Source organism: Mesoplodon densirostris, chromosome 6, assembly GCF_025265405.1.
Source record: "Mesoplodon densirostris isolate mMesDen1 chromosome 6, mMesDen1 primary haplotype, whole genome shotgun sequence".
NCBI classification, from domain to species: domain Eukaryota; kingdom Metazoa; phylum Chordata; class Mammalia; order Artiodactyla; family Ziphiidae; genus Mesoplodon; species Mesoplodon densirostris.
Genome location: NC_082666.1, coordinates 2,189,369 through 2,206,378, shown reverse-complemented (window position 1 = coordinate 2,206,378; position 17,010 = coordinate 2,189,369). Strand labels below are relative to the sequence as shown.

The following is a 17,010-nucleotide window of genomic DNA, read 5'->3' as shown; positions in this document are numbered from 1 at the left end:
CCTGCGCTAATGAACAGCACTGCCTGTCACCAGATGGGCCCTGAGTGGCATCTGTTCCAACCCAGGCTGGGCCTCCTGACCCCGGAATGGGGCGGGGAGGCGGGTGGTTATGATATAAACAGCTCTGGCTCATTCCGTGACTCATCGTGACAACTCGTGACAATCCCCAAAGATACCCAAGAGGCGAGTGCTGCTGCCTTCACCATTTCTTTCTTTCTTAATCTTTCTTCTTCTTCTTATTTTTTTTGGCCTCGCAGCTTGTGGGATCTTAGTTCCCCGACTGGGGATCGAACCCGGTCCCCCGTAGTGAGAGCGCCGAGTCCTAACCACTGGACCACCTGGGAAGTCCCATCAGTGACGACACTGACGTCCAGGGAGTGCCTGGGCCAAGGTCGCCTGTACTAAGGCGCAGAGCTGGAGTCTGAGCTCAGAGGTCTGACTGCTGCCTGCTAGCTGGGTGGCCTTGGGAAACTCAGCTGGCTTTTCCGAGCCTCCGAGGAACAGGCCCCCATGGTGTCAGAGTCTGGCTAAGGTCTAAGTGGTGTTGCGCTCACGTTTGGCTGTGCAGCGGGGGCTCAGAGGCATCTCTGCCCCACTGGGGTCCCCATGGCACAACCTCCCCCTGCTGCCGGCCTGGGCGCCCACTCACCACACAGACCAAGCAGAACGTGAGCCTGGACGCTGCGCCTGGGGGCAGTGGGGTGAGGCCTCCCGCGAGGCAGGAGTGGGGGGCCCCCAGCAGCCGGAGGGAGGCATTGACCACACGCTCGCTGGTGAAGGAGGTGGCGAGGAGGCCCAGAAGAGCCATCCCAGGGCTGCCAGGGAGCAGCGCGGAGCCCTGAAGGGCAGCCCCCCGTGCCCGTCCTCGGCCTCATGCTGGGGCTCACAGACGCAGGTGAGTGGGACCACGTCGAATCGGGGCACTTCGGGAGATAGGAGGCCCCTCACTCCCCCCTGCTCGGCCCTCCAGCACAGCTCCCCCTGCCCGCAGCGCGACCCCAGCCATCGCTCAGCGTGCATCTGGCCCCGACCACAGAGAAGGCAGGCACGAGTGCGACACCCCTAATTCTCTCCGCTCTGACCACTAGCCTACCCTGCCTCTGGTCCCCACCTGCCTTTGGATCACCAATGGCCCTACTCGGAAAGGGGGCTGGCACCATGGAGAAGTCCACAGACACGGTCCACGAGCGACAGGAAAAGGCTTTGGCTGGCGCTTGACCCAGCGCCCTTCTTGTGTCTCACAGAAAAGATAAATGTTTACATCCTGGCCAGAAACTGCAAGAGTTCCTGACAGTCAGTCGGCCCAAAAGGAGGCCCAGGGGTGGAAAAGACCAGCTAATTAGTGCCCGTTCCCTTGAGATATTGAGCAGAATCCCAGGGTCACAACCCCAGCCCGGCCCAGGACACCCAGACCAGTTTTTATCGACTTGGCAGGAAGTAACGGAACTGATTAACGGGGCGGCAGCAGCAGCTCTGACCTCCTCTCAGCTGAGCCTCTGAAAAGCCGAGGTCCCTGACCCAAGGGGGAGATGCCCCCTGCAGGCTCTGAGAAACTCCCCTTGCAAGAAGGACGCCAGGGCAAGTACCTTCAGAGGCAGCGTCAGGGCCAAAGTAAGCGGTCACTTCCTCTGGCTCCAAAGCCTGAAGAAACTGCTGTGGGAGAAAGGATAAGTGAGGGGAGACGAGGGAGAAGGAGGTGTGGGAAAGGAGCGGGGCGGGGTGGGGGAGGAGGGGGCCCCGGATGGAGAGGGGGCCCAGGATGGAGAGGGGGCAAGCCACTCACACCGGCCTAGCCGGGTCCGCCCCTCATCAGGTGGGTGGACAGTACTGAGGCCAACTCCCTCTCCAGTGAGCCCACTTCAGCCCCTGAACCCCAAGTTCGGATTTCCTCCCACTTGGCCCAAGGGCTGTCGGGCAGCCCCTTCTCCCCCAGGGACCTGCCCTCAGCACCCAGCGGAGCCCAGATTCCCAGCTCTTGGGGCTCCCCCAGCACCGCAGCCCTCAGATCCACCCACCTGCCGGAAATCAGGGAGTCCCCAGCAGCCCAGGAGGACGAGGGGTACAGAGATGAGAATTGCCCGCACACATCTCCCCTGGAGGCGAAGCTCACTCATCCTCCCAGGAAGGGAGAGCGCTGTGGTGACTGCAATCTGGCCGGTGTGGAATGCAACAGACCCGCTGGGCTGGATGATGAGGCTGTGTTTACTCTGGGCGCTTCCTCCCAGGGCAGGGACCGAGGGGCTGGGCGGCCCACAGGCTCCTCCCGCCGCGGCCTGGCCTTGCGCTGGGCTGGGCTTTGGCTCAGAGCACAGCCACCGGTCCTGCGCCTGGGAGCACAGAGCGGGGGTGGGATTCATCTCCCATCTGTGTGACTGTGGCTCCCGGCTGGCTGAGGCACCATCACACCGGCTTCCTAGGGACACCCTGCTTTCCATGACCTGTCCCCGCTCTCCTGTCCTCATTCCCTCCCTCTCAGCTATTGCCTGCTCAGTGCCTGCACCCAACGGCCGCCCACAGAACCGGGACGGTGGCACCAGCTCTCTGCCTGCCTCCCCAGCCGTCCCCACAGTGCTCACAGACCTTTAGCCACCGCCCCCCCCCCACCGCCGAGCCTGCTTTCCGTTCTTCAAATACGCCCAGCGCTTTGCTGCTCTAGTTTCAGCTCAAATGTCACCTCCCTCGTGGCACCATCTAAGTGGCCCCCCAGGGAAAGGTGTCACATTTAGAAAATAAAAATCAGGACAGCAGTGAAACTTGAATTTCAGGTAAGCAATGGATTTTTTTTTTTTGGTGTTAAGTATGCCCCCCAAATTGCAGCTAATATATGGGACATTTAATATATGGGACATTTTTATACTCAAAATTATTCTTTATCTGAAATTCCTATTTCTCTGGGCATCCTGCATTTTGCTGGGTAACCTTACTCCTCCTCAAGTCCGGACCACTGTATCTCACTTCATCATCTTCGTTGCAGTTACTACTATCCAAAATTGTTGATTCATCATTTGTATTTCCCTGAAGGCCCCCACGCACGTACAGAGCCTGGGATGGAAGCTTTGGGGAAGTGGAGGCCTCACCTGTGTCGCTGATCCAGGTATTGCCAGAGCCAAGGCATGGTGTGCAAGTGACTTGTTATCATTGTCACGCAAAATAATACAGTACAACACTTGTTACAATGTTTATTATTGTTATCGGCTGCTGCTGAACTACGGCCCTGGGGAAGCAGGCTGTGCGACCTGGGGTGCTCCTTCCCGTCTCTGGGCCTCAGTTTCCCCGCCGCGTAGGGAAGATGGGCCGGGCTCGGACCCCGGGGCGGGAGACAGCTGCCCGGCGTCCCCGTGCGTCCACTCCGCACCCGCCGCTCCCAGGCCCGGCCGTCCAGCGCCCCCTGGCGGCCGCCTGCCCCGCCCTCCGCCGGCTGGACCTCGGTGTTACACCGACGGCGGCCCCCCCAGTTCCCTTCCGGCGCTCAGGTTTCTCGGCCCCAGGCCGGCCCTCGGGGAGATCCCGGGCTTACCCCAACCCGATCCTGGGCCTCTGAGCGCGGACGCCGCTCGCCGGGGTGGTAGCCCTTTTCCTTGGGGGCCAAAGAGCCCCGCCCTGCTCCCGGCCGCGCGGAACCAGAGGCGAAGGCCCGGTTTCCAGCCGGTCGGGGAGAGAAGGGTACTTCCTGGGATCGGCGCTCACGTGCGGAGACCCGCGCGGGGCGGCTTCCGGGGCCGCGCGCGCTGCTGTCCCCGCGGCCGGCGAATTGGGGTCCAGCGGGACCTGTGCTCGGCGGGCAGAGCTCGGCTACGGGGCCGCGGCGCCGCCGTGGATGGCCGCGGGGGCCGGGACGGTGCCGGGATGGCGAAGGCGAGGGTGCTGGTCCCCGAGCGCGCCCCGGGCGACCCCGCGCCTAAGCCCGGACTCGTCAAGAAGCCGAATCGGAAGAAAAACAGGAAGAAAAGATTTTGGAAGAACAAAGCGCGAGAAGCAGGCCGAAAGCCGGGAAACGGCCCCGGCGTGGTCGTGGTGCGACCTCCAAAGGCACCGGAGGACTTTTCCCAAAACTGGAAGGCGCTGCAGGAGGAGGTAAGGCCGCGGGGGGCCCGCGGATGGAAAAACGGAGAAGGGCTTGTGGGGCCCAAGGGAGCGTAGATTGGCGTGAACGTTGTGGACAGAGCGGTCCACAGAGAGGTGGCCTGTTGAGGGCGGCAGCGAGCTCGCAGGCCAGTGAATGGCAGGGACTTGATGTAAAGGATTCTGGCAACATCCTGGACCTTTAATAGGTGAGAGTTGACAGCAACTGTCGCCGGCTACTGAGCTCTTAAAACGTACAGACGCTGCCGGCTGAGTTACATGTGTTCTTATTTAACCAACCCTGAGATAGAGTCCTTAATTATCTCCATTTTACAGACGAGGAAATGGGCCGGAAAGGTTACGTAAGGTGTCCAGGTTTGCAGCCGGTTCAGCGGATCCAGGAGTCAGACGCCCAAGCCCCTGCTCGTAATGCCGTGTTGTACCTACTGCCTTTCTCGAAATCAGTAGCCCAAACTTACTTACAGATTACAGGTTACTGTCTCCTAAATGCTGTTTGCTGTGCTTCACTCATAAATTCTCTCCATTTCCGTTGGAGTTGGCTGCTGTTGTTATCGCTGTTTTCTAGATGAGGCAGAGAGTTTAAGGAACTTGGCCCAAGGTCGCACAGCTAACTAGCAGATGGCAGACTGGGGTGCAGATTCACACCGTGGGGCGTGAGTTTGTGCTCTATGCTACGCTGACCTTCAAAGTCTCTTCTAGTTCCTGAAATCTGTTACGGAGGGAGCCTCAGAGTGAGAGCGAGAACATAAGAGCTTCTGAGTTTCTTAACACAGCCGGGCATCTTAGGGCAGAGTCCAGAGCATTCTCCTGTTTTGACACACAGGCCGATGAAATTTTCCCTCCGGCAACCCCCAGGTGCTCTGACTTCTTGAGCTGTAACTTTATCTCTTCCTCACAAGAAAGTAAAGCAAAACTAAGCAAGCAGAGGGATATTTATTATGGAAAAAACCTTGTGTTTTCTCCAGTTCATACAAGAAAGTACATTCACCTTTAAACATTATGGGAACAGTTAAGTAGAAACCCCCCTAATGACTCAGCTGGTTGCCATGTAGCAGGGTCTTAACCGTGTTGAGAATGGCCACACCGGGGACTTGCACACAAGAGGAGGTTGGGCTGGGAGACCTCAGCCCTCCGTGTAGGCGAGCAGGGGTGCAGCTGCCAGCCCTTTTTCAGCCACTTTTCGTTGGACACACCCTTCTCTCCCTGAGACCCTCACAGCAGTAGCAAACCAAGAAATCTGATCAAGGAAGTGGCTGCCATGCACCAGCTTGTTGGCCTGAGCTGTGAAGGAATTAATTCTAAATGTGGAAACAGGTTGCTTTTACACACACATACACGTACAAGCTTTCTTAATCCTTTGTGCATGTGTTCCAAATTAAAATGTGTTGCGTATTTTATCTTGGGTTCCATTAGTTGCTGAAACAAAAATCACAGGCCCCGGAAGAGGCTCTTGTTCTCTCTCAGACGGATTCCAAAAAGCAGCCCCAAAGTGTCCAACAAAACAGGAAAGTGATCTCAGATAAAGCAAAGAGAGATGAGATGGGGACAGAAAACACAGACCCCAAGGCCACGGGGGGCTCTGTGCCCTCAGGATGTCTGATGAACAGGAAGATCCGGGCACAGTGCAGTGAGAAAGGAGCAAAGAAAAGGACCAATGATGACATTTCCCCGAAACGAGGAGAAGTCAGACATAAGAAGTGGAAAGCTGGGGAGGTGACCGCCACCTTGCCCCCGGCCCCGCCCACCGAGTAAGTACCCCCCGGGCTGGCACGGCTGTGATGAACTGTCTTGGCCTAGTCAGCCTCCTGGCCGAGAGCCAGGTCGCAGCGACTAAGACCTGTCTCCTTAAGGAGGCCGAGGCTGCTGGCCCCTCCGTCACCTTACCCTGGTGCTGTCGGTTTCTTTGTTGACTATTTGTCTCCCCTGGAATGTGGGCACGAGGGAGACAGAGCCCGTTTCATAGCTGCTTTGTCTCTGGGGCCTAGAACAGGGCGTGGCACATGGGAGGCCCCAAGGAAGGGTTTGTGGAATGAATGAACGCCAAAGCCACAGGGACCCGAGTGGGAAACCGATTCCCACGTCTTGCTAGCTGGGTGGTGTGGGGCAAGTTCTGAGGTGCAGCGTGCTGACCCAGTGCCTGGTGGTTACCCATCAAACCCTGTGGTGTCACCCACCCGGGGAGGACCAGAAGTCAGTGGCTGCCTCTGACTGGCTCAGCCAGGAGTGGCGTGTTTGTAAGTCAGTCTGGCTGTGTGTTGCCTGGGGTTGAGGACACCATCGCTGAAGGTTTCAGGAAAGAGCAGTTTGAGTGCCTGCCGCGAGTCACTGCCCCAGGCACGCTCTCTGGAAACAGAGCAGTCACGACAGGTCCCTCTGTCTCGAGCGGGGCAGACGATGCACTGAAATTATTTCAGTAATTCTTTCAGTGTGGCTGGGATACATCCAACGAGGGAGAAGCCTGTGGGGGCAGATGGCCAGAGGGGCGCGTCCAGTCAGTGAGCTCAGGAGGCTGTCTCTAAAGAAATGACATGGACGCTGAGCCCGAAAGACACAGTCACGAGCCACTGCTATCCATCCCTGCCCGGCTGCAGTCCATGTCTGCAGGGCTCGGCCCGGGGACGTGGTGATGGGGCTCTTTGTCTATGTTCTGCACTCATCGTGTTTCTCTGAGGTTCTTAAATGTTTCATAACTGACCCGTTAGTTTTGTAATTGAGAAGAAAATGTTAGCAGCCAGTACACCTGACTTGGGGGGGGCGTATTTCTGTTTTATATTCTTTTTGTTGCTCTGTAGTTCCTAAGTTTCAGCTAATGAGTGTTTTTTGGGGTTTTTTTTTCCATTTATTTTCTGGCTGTGCCCGGTCTTGCTTGCAGCACGTGAGATCTTTCTTTGCAGCATGCGGACTCTTAGTTGCAGCATGCATGTGGGATCTAGTTCCCCAACCAGGGATCGAACCCAGGGCCCCTGCATTGGGAGTGCGGAGTCTTACCCACTGGACCACCAGGGAGGTCCCTAATGAGTAATTAAAAAGGAAAGTGCCAAGATGATCACCATAGCCGGAGCGGTGGGCTGGCGGCCAGGCGCTTGGGGCCGGACTGCCCTAAGAGCAGACCCCGCTCGCCTGCCTGCACTTAGCCTGTTCTCCCCTCTGCCTTTTAGAGAAGACATCTGGTTTGACGACGTCGACCCAGCGGACATCGAAGCAGCCATCGGTCCGGAGGCAGCCAGGATAGCAATGAAGCGGCTGGGTCAGAGCGGGAGCAGCATCACGCTGGTGAAGGAGCGGGCCTTCGGCGGGTACGCGGGGCAGGGCCGCGGGGCGCGCTCCGCCTCGGGGGGCGGGGGCGGGGGTCCTCAGGAAGGGCCCACTTCCCTCTCCTCCCACTGAGTTGGGCAGGCGCCTCTCGGGGTCCGGCTGAGAGCCGTCCATGTCACGTTACTGAGCGGTGATGCCAGTTCCTGGGTCCTGCGAGTGGGTTAAACTGGAGCCTTGGTTCCCCTCCAGCCTCACTAAAGCCTTAGCCGTGGACTGTGAGATGGTGGGCGTGGGCCCCAAGGGGGAAGAGAGCATCGTGGCCCGCGTGTCCCTGGTGAACCAGTACGGGAAGTGTGTTTATGACAAGTACGTGAAGCCAACCCAGCCGGTGACTGACTACAGGACGGCGGTCAGCGGGATCCGGCCTGACGACCTGGCTCAGGGTGGGTCGCCTCAGCGCGGGCCCGAGGGCGGGGGCGGCTGGAGCGCCTTCCGTGTCTCCCTGCGGCCCTTCCTGCTGCAGGCACGGGCGCAGCGAGAGCCCGGCGGTCTTCCTCCCTCCCGGGCGGGTGGGCTCAGGGGCCCCCGCGCCCGCTGGCGTCGGCCTCGCTGCCCGTTGGCCCCCCGCCCTGAAGACCAGGACGGCGTTGCTGGACGGAGAGAGGCCGCTGTGGGGTGGGGGAGGGGTGGGGAGGCCGTGAGCAGCAAGGGGCCTGGTCTGGCGCAGGTTCCCTCGGGGGGCGGTGGGGGGCCTCGGCGCTGGGCATAGGCTGGGGCGGGGCGCGGGGTGGAGGAGTGAGCCTGTCCTCTGCCCTTGGTCAGGGAGGTGGCCGTACAAGGCAACGAGCCGTGGCCCAGCTCGGGACACAGCCTGGACGCTGAGCCCATAGGGTTTGCCGACGGACAGGCTGTCGGGGGAGGACAGAGAAGCACCCGGGGGGCCCCAGATTTGGGGCCTGGGGAGGTCCTGGGAGCAGGGGCTTGAGGCGGCGGCTCTGTCGTCCTCTGGCTGCGTGCTCTCTGCTCTCCGCACCTCTCAGGTTCCCGGAGCACAGCCCCCGAGGTGGCCCGGCCGCTCGTCAGCCTCAGGGCCTGACCACATCTCCATCCAGGCTCTGCCGGTCCTGCTAGGGTCGCGGGCGGGCATAGGCGCAGGGCCCAGGCGCGGTTGCTGCAGCCCTTCCCTTCGGGCGTGAGGGGAGGGGGGGGCCCCGAGGGGTCGGCTCTGAAAAAGCAAGCAGAGCTGCCTCCGGAGCCCAGGGTCTAGAGCCGGGCTCCTCGCCGTCTGTGGCGAGGGCCACCCCCGCCTCCTTTTTGTCTCCGGTTGGAAAGACATCAAACACATGCCCTGGCTTCTTACTGTTAGATTCAGCTGTCAGAATTACCCTGGCAGGGGGCTGTGAGTGTGCTCCCGCCACTTCTCCCCGGTCGGGGTGCTGGGACGGCCCCTCGGCCTTGGCATCACCCTCCTGAGCAGAGTGACCTGCCTGCCGGTCCTCGCAGGTCTAACCTGGGGGGGGGGCCTCTCACTCAGCACGGTAGTGATGGACATGTCACTAAAAACCGCTTCTTTGTTTTGTTTCCAGGAGAAGAATTTGAAGTCGTTCAGAAGGAGGTGGCAGAGCTGCTGAAGGGCCGGATTCTAGTCGGACACGCGCTGCACAATGACCTGAAGGTGCCGGCTCCAGGCGCCTTTTACGTAACGCGGTGTCCCAGGTGGTCGCGCTCTCTCCATGACTTGGGGGACGCGCTCACCGTGTCAGCTTGGGGGAGCGGGTCCCTGCACACCCTCGTAGGCAGAGCTGGGCGCTGCTTCTGCCACCCTCACCCGCCCGATGGGCCACCACCCCTCTCAGGGCAGAGCCCCTCCTGTCGGGGAGCATCCCCGGCGCCCATTTCTCGGAGCCACTGGGCAGTCCCCGTGTCACAGGCTGGCCTGTGGCGGCCAGCACAGTGGGCGGCAGGCAGGCTCGGAGGGTCCTCTTCCCGTGCCCCAGAGGGTGGGGCTCAGCCTCTGCCCCTTAGGGTCTCTGCTGTGGGCAGAGCTGACCCACCTGTTGGGACGAGAAGCTCGGGGCAGGCACTTGTGGGAGGCTGTCCTTCCTGGGCCTGCAGCTTTTCAAACGGTGTTTCCTGGAAGCTTGGCAGCATCCGATGTTTCAGGGACCCATAGAAGTCTTTTAAAAGTAAATTTTGAGGGAATTCCCTGGCGGTCTAGTGTTTCGGACTTGGTGCTTTCACTGCCAGGGCCTGGGCTCAATCCCCGGTCGGGAGCTAAGATCCCACAAGCCGCACAGTGCGGCCGGAAAAGAAAGAAAGTAAAGCTTGAACTGTTAAAAACCAACAAGTCCTCTGCCCACGGAGACGCGTTTTGTCATAAACGTTCTCACTTCAAGAGGCCCCGGTATCTCGTGCTCCCTCCCCGTCCCTTGTAACCTGCGCAGACTCGCGTTTCAGCCGCTTGCTGGCTCCTTGGTGACCGAGTCTCCAGCTTCCCCGGTTTCAAGGCTGTTTTCATGCCCATGGTCCTTCTATCACTTTCCCACGGTGATTTTCCCTCAGAAGTTCAGGCTCGCGTCAGTGCTTGTCTTATCTGTGTGTGCACATGTGTTGTGTGTTGGAGTTTGGCAGAAGGGGTCTACCGCTGCAGATGAACAACAGAATGCCCGTCCTGTTTTCTCCTCCAGGCGCTGTTTCTTGGTCACCCGAAGAAGAAGATCCGGGACACTCAGAAGTACAAACCTTTCCGGAGCCAAGTGAAGGTACTTGGAAGCGCGCGGCTCTGTACAGTGTAGTTCAGTTTCTCGGTTCACGTGATTGTCGGTTCTGGTCCCTGAAAGCTGGCTTACTGATGAAAGGTGTTGGGTTTCGTTTGGTTTTTCCTTTTAACCTTTAAAACTAAAAGGAATCTTAGAAGAAAAAGAGTTCTGCCAAATACCAACTTTAGAGTTAGTGTTGCTGAGGGCAGGTGAGTTCCACCCTCTGATCTCTGTGATTAGACCCCCGACTGCGGGCAAGAAGCCGCCGTCGTGTCTATTCCAGAGGCAGAGCTGCCCTTGAAGTGAGCAGGGCGGCCTGAGGCCGGAAGGCAGAGATGGCAGGGTCCTTTCCTGGTCCTCCTCTATGGGCTGACCGGGTGTCACCAGCCCGCAGGGCCGCGGGCACTTCCGGTGGGAGGGACACTGAAGGCCACTTGGGTCGGGGCTCAGCGGGCAACTCCCCTGCCCAGGCGGGGCCTACAGAGGCCCCACCCGAGCGTGGCTGTGCGCTGCCCTCTCCCCTGGCAGAGTGGACGGCCGTCTCTGAAGCTGCTTGCGGAGAGAGTCCTGGGGATCCGCGTGCAGCAGGCGGAGCACTGCTCGGTGAGTGTGTCCTGGGTAACAGGCCTCGGGACTGGGGGCTGTGCCTGGCCTTGTGCGCGAGGCGCAGCGTCACCTGAAGACAAACACAGTGGGCCTTGGGCGGCTTCTGTTTTAGGAGGCTCCTGGTCCGTGATAAATGACATGTCCCAGCAGGCCTGCAAAGTGTCGGTTAAATTCTAAATGGTTACATTTAACTAGTACTTCACACCAAAAAGCTACTAGCGTACTGTCGTCGGAGACAAAGGCCCCTGTCTGGACTGCAGGCCCTCTAGGAGTGCGCGGGAGCCTGCTCGCCCGCAGAGCCCGGCCGTTGGGCTCTTGTGCCCCAGCATCAAGCTCAGGGCCTGCCGTCCCCCCACCCCGTGTCCTTCCTAATTCTGTGGTGTCTGGAGCACCCACGAGGCAGCACGCTCACCCCTTCGCTTTAGGTCCCTCCCTCCCGTGAGCTGGGGCGCGGAAGCACGCTGAGGGCCGTGGTGCTGGGCCACTGCTCTCGTCGGTTTTCTCCTTCACGCGTCCGTGTCTGATGCCAGGACTTGGGAGCTGTGGGATGGACTGGCGTGTGTGTGGCCATGCTTGTCGCCCGGGGGGACAGTCATGGTGACGCTCCATGTCCCCCAGATTCAAGATGCGCAGGCAGCTATGAGGCTGTACGTCCTGGTGAAGAAGGAGTGGGAGAGCATTGCCCGAGACAGGCGGCCCCCGGCCTCCAGCGCCCCCGGTGACGACGCCTAGCAGGAGCCCCGTCCTGTGCCATGCTCGCAGGCAGCTGGGACCAAGTCACCGGACAGATGGAGTCCCCCCCGGAGCAGTGACCCTGTGGAAAGGTCTCAGAATCATGGCAGCAGGGGCACGTGGCGTGCTTGCTGCTGGGCAGCACGTCTCCTGTCTGGTTGTGGCGTCTGAGACTCATCCCCGCACGTGGGACAGGAGGAGGGGCTGTCCCTGGGGGTTCCCCGGGTCCCAGGACCAGAAGCGCCTAGTTGTCCCCAGATCTGCGGCACCTCCCTTTGAGGAGGCCCCTTACCCTCGTAGCCTCAGCCAACGGAAAGGAAAGAACTCCGCGGACTCGGGCCTGGACCGCGCGGCTGTGGGCAGCCCAGCGGCAGCCTCGTTGCGGGGTTTTCAGCGGTTGCTTTCTCACCCGCCGCACACAAGTTTAAAGTGCAGGTCGAGGCCCATGGCCAGCGAGGGGAGCTCGGGCTGCCCAGCACGGTGGCAACAGTTCTCCCCAGAGGTGGGCGCCTGCCCGACTAGGATGGACATTCTGACCACGGGCGGCCTGCAGGCCTCTCCCCCCGGCCCGTGGGGCCTTCTAAGCACAGGAGCCGCCAGTTGCAGTGAGTGGAGCGTGTGACGCAAAAGTCCAAACCCACAGAGGATGTTGTGTGACATAAACACAGGTTTTTACTTGAGCTGGAGCTTGTGAAGGCTCAGTGTCTGAGGGGACTACTGTGTCCCCCTGCTGGTCCTGGGTGACACCTCTCCCTGACTCCCACCCCTAAGGAGACACCCTGTGGCACTGGGTGCCCCGTCAGGTACAGCCTGGGGAGGGAGGGGCGGCTGCCTGGCGCAGGCTTACTGCCCACCTTCGGAGCTGGGCCGCGAGGCCTCTTCCAGCTTCTGAAGCACACTTTGTGCGTAAGAAACCAGCTCCTGCAAGAACAGTAGGTCAGCTGTTTCCATGGACGGTCTCTGCGTCCACGAGTAATTTCTGTTAATCTGCTTTTCTTTGAAGAGGTCTCACTGCTGCTCGTCTTCAGGGTTTACTTCGGCCCAGTCATGGACACGGGTGATACGGGGAGAGCCTCTTAAGACCACACACGCGGCAGTCCCAGTCACCTCCACACAAACCGCTGGTCCGGCCCCTGGACTCTGTGCCACCCGGGTCTGGCTGAGGCAGTCCCCCGACACTCACCAGGCTGGAGGTGAAGCGCCCGTGGATCTCCTCGACCAGGGGCTGGATGCCGCTGGACACCAGCTCCGACAGGATCTCCTCTGCGGGCAGAGCAGAGGGTCCTGAGGCCAGGCCCCGACCCCCCGAGGCTTAGCGTGAACCGCCGGGACTTGGGAGCGGGCGTCACCCGTGCCCGCGTGGTGCCTGGCACGGAGGGTTCCTGCCCCTCCCCCGTCGGTTACAGCCGCGAGCAGGGCGCCTCTTGAATGCTGGCTTCCAGGGAGGGCGTGACGAGGGCGGGGGGTCCTCACTGGAGGAGGCGAGGTGGGCCAGCAGCATGCAGATGCTCTCCGCCACCTCCGGGTCGTCCTGGTGGAGCTGGTACGTCTCCTGGATGAGGGTGAGGCCGCTGCTGCCCTCCTCGGGCATCACCACGTGCAGGGCCGCCAGCTCTGGCGTGGGCGAGAGGGTGGGTGCCAGTAGTACTGAATGGGGGGCTGTTGGCAGCCCAGGGCACCTGGGGCAGCAAAAGCCTCAGCCGGCGGGACACCACGCTGTCCTGCAGCGTGGGCACCGCCAAGGTCAGGCTTTTCCTGGCTCTGCATCTGCGGGTGTCCTCTGGTGGGGTGTGCACCCGCCTCTCTCTCCATCCCGGCAGCCCCCAAGGCCAGTGTGCTTGTAGAGAGGGTGCTGGGGACGTTCCAGGGCACCTCCCCGCCCTGTGAGGAGGCCCGTCAGTGCGGGGTTAGGCCTGGCTCCTGGGGGGCTGGGGGCCCGTGAGAGCAGTGACCCATGATGTCACATAGTTGTCAGATCCTCCCGGAGTCCAGGGGGAAGCTGACCCTCCAGGGAGTGGACTTAACCGTCAACAGCCAGCAGGAGGCAAAGCCGAGATCTCGGCTCGGGTCCCGCACGCTCGCTGGGTTCTGGCGACCCCGCTCCTTGTTCACTGAGCCACGTGCCTGTTGCTCTCAGGGCTTCAGCGCCCCACCCCGTTTGATGGGGGGATCCCAGCGGGAGTGGGGGGCAGGCCCGGAGACCCCACCTGCTCGGGAGGTTCTCTCCAGGAGTGAAGGTCACCCCACTCTCTGCTTCAGGCCGAGTAGCAGGCAGAGACCCACCAGCCTGCACGCCCAGCGGGGGCCAGGCCTCACAGGGGCCAAACCACCCCACACGGCCGGCAACCTCTGCCAGGCTCCAGGCCCCGAGTGTCCGTGAGGGCTTGTGGTGCCAAGTCGGGTGCAGAGCGTGGGCCGGGGGCTGAGGAACAGCCGGGGTTTGCGTGGAGGCGGAGTTCAGAGCCCTGACTCGGTCTGTCTTCAGAGCCACACCTGGAGGGGAGCCTGTGCACACACCAGGCCTGTGGGTGGCAGGGAAGGTGGTCACAGTGCAGAGTTGCACAGAACAGTGGGAAGTGAGAGTACAGAAAACCTGCGTGGTGACGTCTGGGTGATGGGACCGTAGGTGTTTCCCCTCCCTGTTTTGAGCGTGTGCCTGCTTTTGGTTTCTGGGCTGCCAGCAGGCATTGCTGGGGTAGTCTGCCCCCGCCTCCTAGTGGCAGCCCCGGCCGTCCCCAGGCTCACCAGACACCTTCACGAGGCTGGCCAGCCCCCGGCAGGCGTTGTTCACCAGCAGGGCTCGGTCCTGGCATGCCCGGATGCTTTGCAGGAGCAGGACCACCACCTCTTCCAACTGCTGCTCCCCTATGCAGCCTGCGGGGGTCACACATGCCTCGTCTTGAGGGCCCAGGGCCACCTCTCTGGCCCCGTGGCCCCAGGCTGCTCACCCAGCAAGGACAGCAGCCACAGGACTGCACAGCCGGCTTCAGCCATCTCCGCGTCCGTGGGGTAGGTGGCCAGCACCTCAGCAATGAGGGCCGGGGCTTTCTCCAAGGGGGCCTTGTTCGCAATGACAGCTGGAACAGGACGGGGTGGAGGAGGGGACACCTACTCTTTGGTGGTGCAGAAGCTGGGGGAGAGGGGCAGCCCCAGCCTGCTAGCCAGTCTGTAGGGTAGGAATCGGCAGGGCCCCCAAGGGAGGTTTGGGGAACCCTGCGTGCCGGGTGTGGGCAGGGCTCTCCATGGTTGGGAGCCCTCTTTTCCTTGGGGAAAATGACCTCCCAGGTGCTGGAGGGCCAAGTGGGGCCTGGAGGGGGAGTGGCACGGCCTGGGAGCACCCCCTTTCTGAATCAGAAATAAGGATAGTTTGCCCAGTGCTAAGCCCAGCTTGTGAAACCAGGGACTGCCCAGGAAATCCCACGATGTGTGTGAGCTGGAGGGTTCCATGGGCCGGGCACGAGGGGGTCCGAATATGAACCCATCCCTCCCCAGGATAGCACTTCCTGCCCCTGCCGGTGCAGCTTCTCCCGTCCACTCCCCCGCCTTCTCTTCCTCTCCTCCCAGCTCTCCGGTGGTTAGGGTGCAGCGGAGGGAGGGGGCCCAGCCTCGGGCCCGCTCACCATCCACCAGCAGGGCCCAGAGCAGCCTCAGGCCGTTGATGCAGACGTCCCTGTTCCTGGGGAAGGTGTCCAGGTGCTCCAGGATGCGCTCACACAGCCCGGCCCTCCGCAGCTTATCTGTGGCCAGTCCTGTAGGTGGGCCCCGGAATTAGGACCACAGAGAACACCTCCTCGAGGAAGCCCTCCCTGGGGGCCACCCCCCTTCTCTGTGGTCCTAGGGCACTGCAATCCCATGCATCCCACACCAGTGGGTGCCTACTTGGCCAGTTTCATGCCCAGCATGAGACCCAGAAGCAAGGATATGGTCCATCCCCTGGGCCACCGTTCCAGCACCTCCCATCCCATTACTGGGCTGGGACCGGCCTCCGAAGCTTTCCTTCCAAGCTGGGACCACGACTGTGTTCTCTCAGGGTGATGACCTGGCATTGTTCGCCAGGTGGTCCCGATTTACACCTGCTGTCCCAACGTGGCTACTCATGGCAGCCCTTCGCACTTCTCAGCGCGGGGTCAATGAAATGTGGTAAATTGTCTCATGAGTGTAGGGCGGGCCGGGGGCCGCAGGGCTCCAGGTGAGGCCCCAGCTTCCCTTTGGAGAGAACGACGCCCACCCGGTTAGTGGCTGGAGGAGGGGAACGTGTAAAGCCCTCGGTGGTGACCCTCTCCCCCCACCGTCCCTCGACCGCTCGCTGGTGGCCTCTGTGGAGCGGGGCTGAGTGGGGCTGAGTGGGGCCGGTGGGGCAGCAAGGGCTGGAACCTGAAACACGTCGGCGTGAAGCCCATGGTGGCGCCTGGCTGCTGCCCGTGCGTGTTGACAGGGACACGTGACTGTGAACGTGGAAGCTGGGAATGGAGCAGCTGTCCCCTCGGGGCATCCCTGCGCTGCCGGCCCCCACCCACCCTGGCTGGCGACGTCGGTGAGCAGGCGGTACACCGTGACCAGGAGCTGCTGCTCCTCGGGGTGGCTCTGCCGCACACTCAGCAGCGCGGGGGCGATGGCGCTGTCACTCGGCACCGTGGCCGCCGGGTCCTGCCCCAGTGTTGCTCAGGCCAACAGAAGAGGCCGGTGAACCCTGAGCTGGGGGCCACAGTGGGAACACAGCAGGCGGGGGCAGGGGCGGGGTCTCCGGGGAGGAAGCCAAGGTCGGGGCGCGGCGCAGGTCCCCGTAAGTGCTTATTGCATGACCGAGCCAAGGACCGGAGGGCTGGGGTCCCTGCCAGGACTGTGAGCATGTGCCAAAGTAGATGTTTATCACGTGCAGTGTAAAGCATTACATGGAAATTCAGCCTAAATATTAAAGTGAGAAAGGCAGTGAAGTATTTCCAGTTTAAAAATCGGAGGCCAGGAGGCCAGGCCCTCAGGATCTCAGCTCCAGCCTCTCCCATTCCTCCTCAGCTGCCCTCCTGGAAGCCCACGCCTGGGACCCCATCCCACCTGCCTGGGCTCACACCACAGGACCCCTATGACCAGCTCCTCGTTTCATGCCTAGAGATCAGCCAGAAGGGGGAGCAGCTGGTCCAGGGCCACAGAGGCAGGCCTCGGGCGGTGCCCCAGACTCCTGGCTGCGCCCTGTCATCCTGGGGTGGGGTTGGGTGCCCAGAGGGTCAGACGCCAGGGCGATGACTGGCATGGGAGGGCGGGGGCAGGAGAAGCCGGCTGTGCCCAGAGCCCGCCTTGGCCCCGGGCGCGGAGCAGCTGGGAGCAGGCACACGGCTGTGCGTCAAGGACCCCGTCGTGCTGCTTCACGATGCCGACCAACGCCTCCGCCCGCTCCGCCAGCCACGGCACACCTGGCAGCGTGGGGGGCAGAGTGAGATGGCGGAGGAGCAGGTGGCGGAGGGGGCGTGGACCAGACCCTGATGGGAGTCTGCAGGGCTTCACACGTGGGCCCCTGGGTGGACGCGCAGGCGGGTGACCAGACGTGATCAGTCAGGGTGTGTGGAGTGCTTGCCATGCG

The 17,010-nt window shown here is 61.5% G+C and overlaps 3 protein-coding genes across 3 annotated transcripts in view; 1 reads left to right on the top strand and 2 right to left on the bottom strand.

Annotated features, from left to right (window-relative positions):
- Positions 1 to 2,207, bottom strand: part of ADAMTS13 (ADAM metallopeptidase with thrombospondin type 1 motif 13) — a 31,161-nt gene extending 28,954 nt beyond the window's left edge. The window contains exons 1-2 of the mRNA XM_060101522.1: positions 2,016 to 2,207; positions 1,587 to 1,653 (exon numbers count right to left, since the gene is read on the bottom strand). Of these exons, the coding sequence (XP_059957505.1) occupies positions 1,587 to 1,653; positions 2,016 to 2,114 (166 nt within the window). The 5' untranslated portion in view covers positions 2,115 to 2,207. The remainder of the gene's footprint in view (positions 1 to 1,586; positions 1,654 to 2,015) is intronic.
- Positions 2,208 to 2,313: 106 nt separating this feature from the next.
- Positions 2,314 to 12,876, top strand: REXO4 (REX4 homolog, 3'-5' exonuclease). The gene is made up of 9 exons (XM_060101537.1): positions 2,314 to 2,765; positions 3,022 to 4,074; positions 5,497 to 5,831; positions 7,242 to 7,379; positions 7,588 to 7,781; positions 8,925 to 9,013; positions 10,026 to 10,100; positions 10,626 to 10,700; positions 11,322 to 12,876. Exons 2-9 carry the CDS (start codon positions 3,847 to 3,849, stop codon positions 11,433 to 11,435), a joined length of 1,248 nt encoding a protein of 415 aa, XP_059957520.1. The 5' UTR covers positions 2,314 to 2,765; positions 3,022 to 3,846; the 3' UTR covers positions 11,436 to 12,876.
- LOC132492417 (serine/threonine kinase-like domain-containing protein STKLD1) lies at positions 12,279 to 17,007 on the bottom strand. Its single transcript, XM_060101933.1, has 7 exons — positions 16,935 to 17,007; positions 16,727 to 16,843; positions 14,384 to 14,512; positions 14,181 to 14,309; positions 12,909 to 13,049; positions 12,619 to 12,698; positions 12,279 to 12,356 (listed from the first exon to the last, which is right to left on the bottom strand). The coding sequence occupies exons 1-7, from the start codon at positions 17,005 to 17,007 to the stop codon at positions 12,279 to 12,281; spliced, it is 747 nt and encodes a 248-aa protein (XP_059957916.1).
- Positions 17,008 to 17,010: the final 3 nt, after the last annotated feature.

Excerpts from the sequence above, each read along its gene's own strand:
- REXO4 (XM_060101537.1), top strand. The coding sequence starts at position 3,847 with ATGGCGAAGGCGAGGGTGCTGGTCCCCGAGCGCGCCCCGGGCGACCCC. Across the intron at positions 5,832-7,241 it reads CCCCCGGCCCCGCCCACCGA|AGAAGACATCTGGTTTGACG; the intron begins GTAAGTACCCCC and ends TCTGCCTTTTAG. Across the intron at positions 9,014-10,025 it reads CGCTGCACAATGACCTGAAG|GCGCTGTTTCTTGGTCACCC; the intron begins GTGCCGGCTCCA and ends TTTCTCCTCCAG.
- LOC132492417 (XM_060101933.1), bottom strand. The coding sequence starts at position 17,007 with ATGGCAAGCACTCCACACACCCTGACTGATCACGTCTGGTCACCCGCC. Across the intron at positions 14,513-16,726 it reads GCTCCGCGCCCGGGGCCAAG|CTGTCATTGCGAACAAGGCC; the intron begins GCGGGCTCTGGG and ends GTCCTGTTCCAG. Across the intron at positions 13,050-14,180 it reads CAGCCTCGTGAAGGTGTCTG|AGCTGGCGGCCCTGCACGTG; the intron begins GTGAGCCTGGGG and ends CGCCCACGCCAG.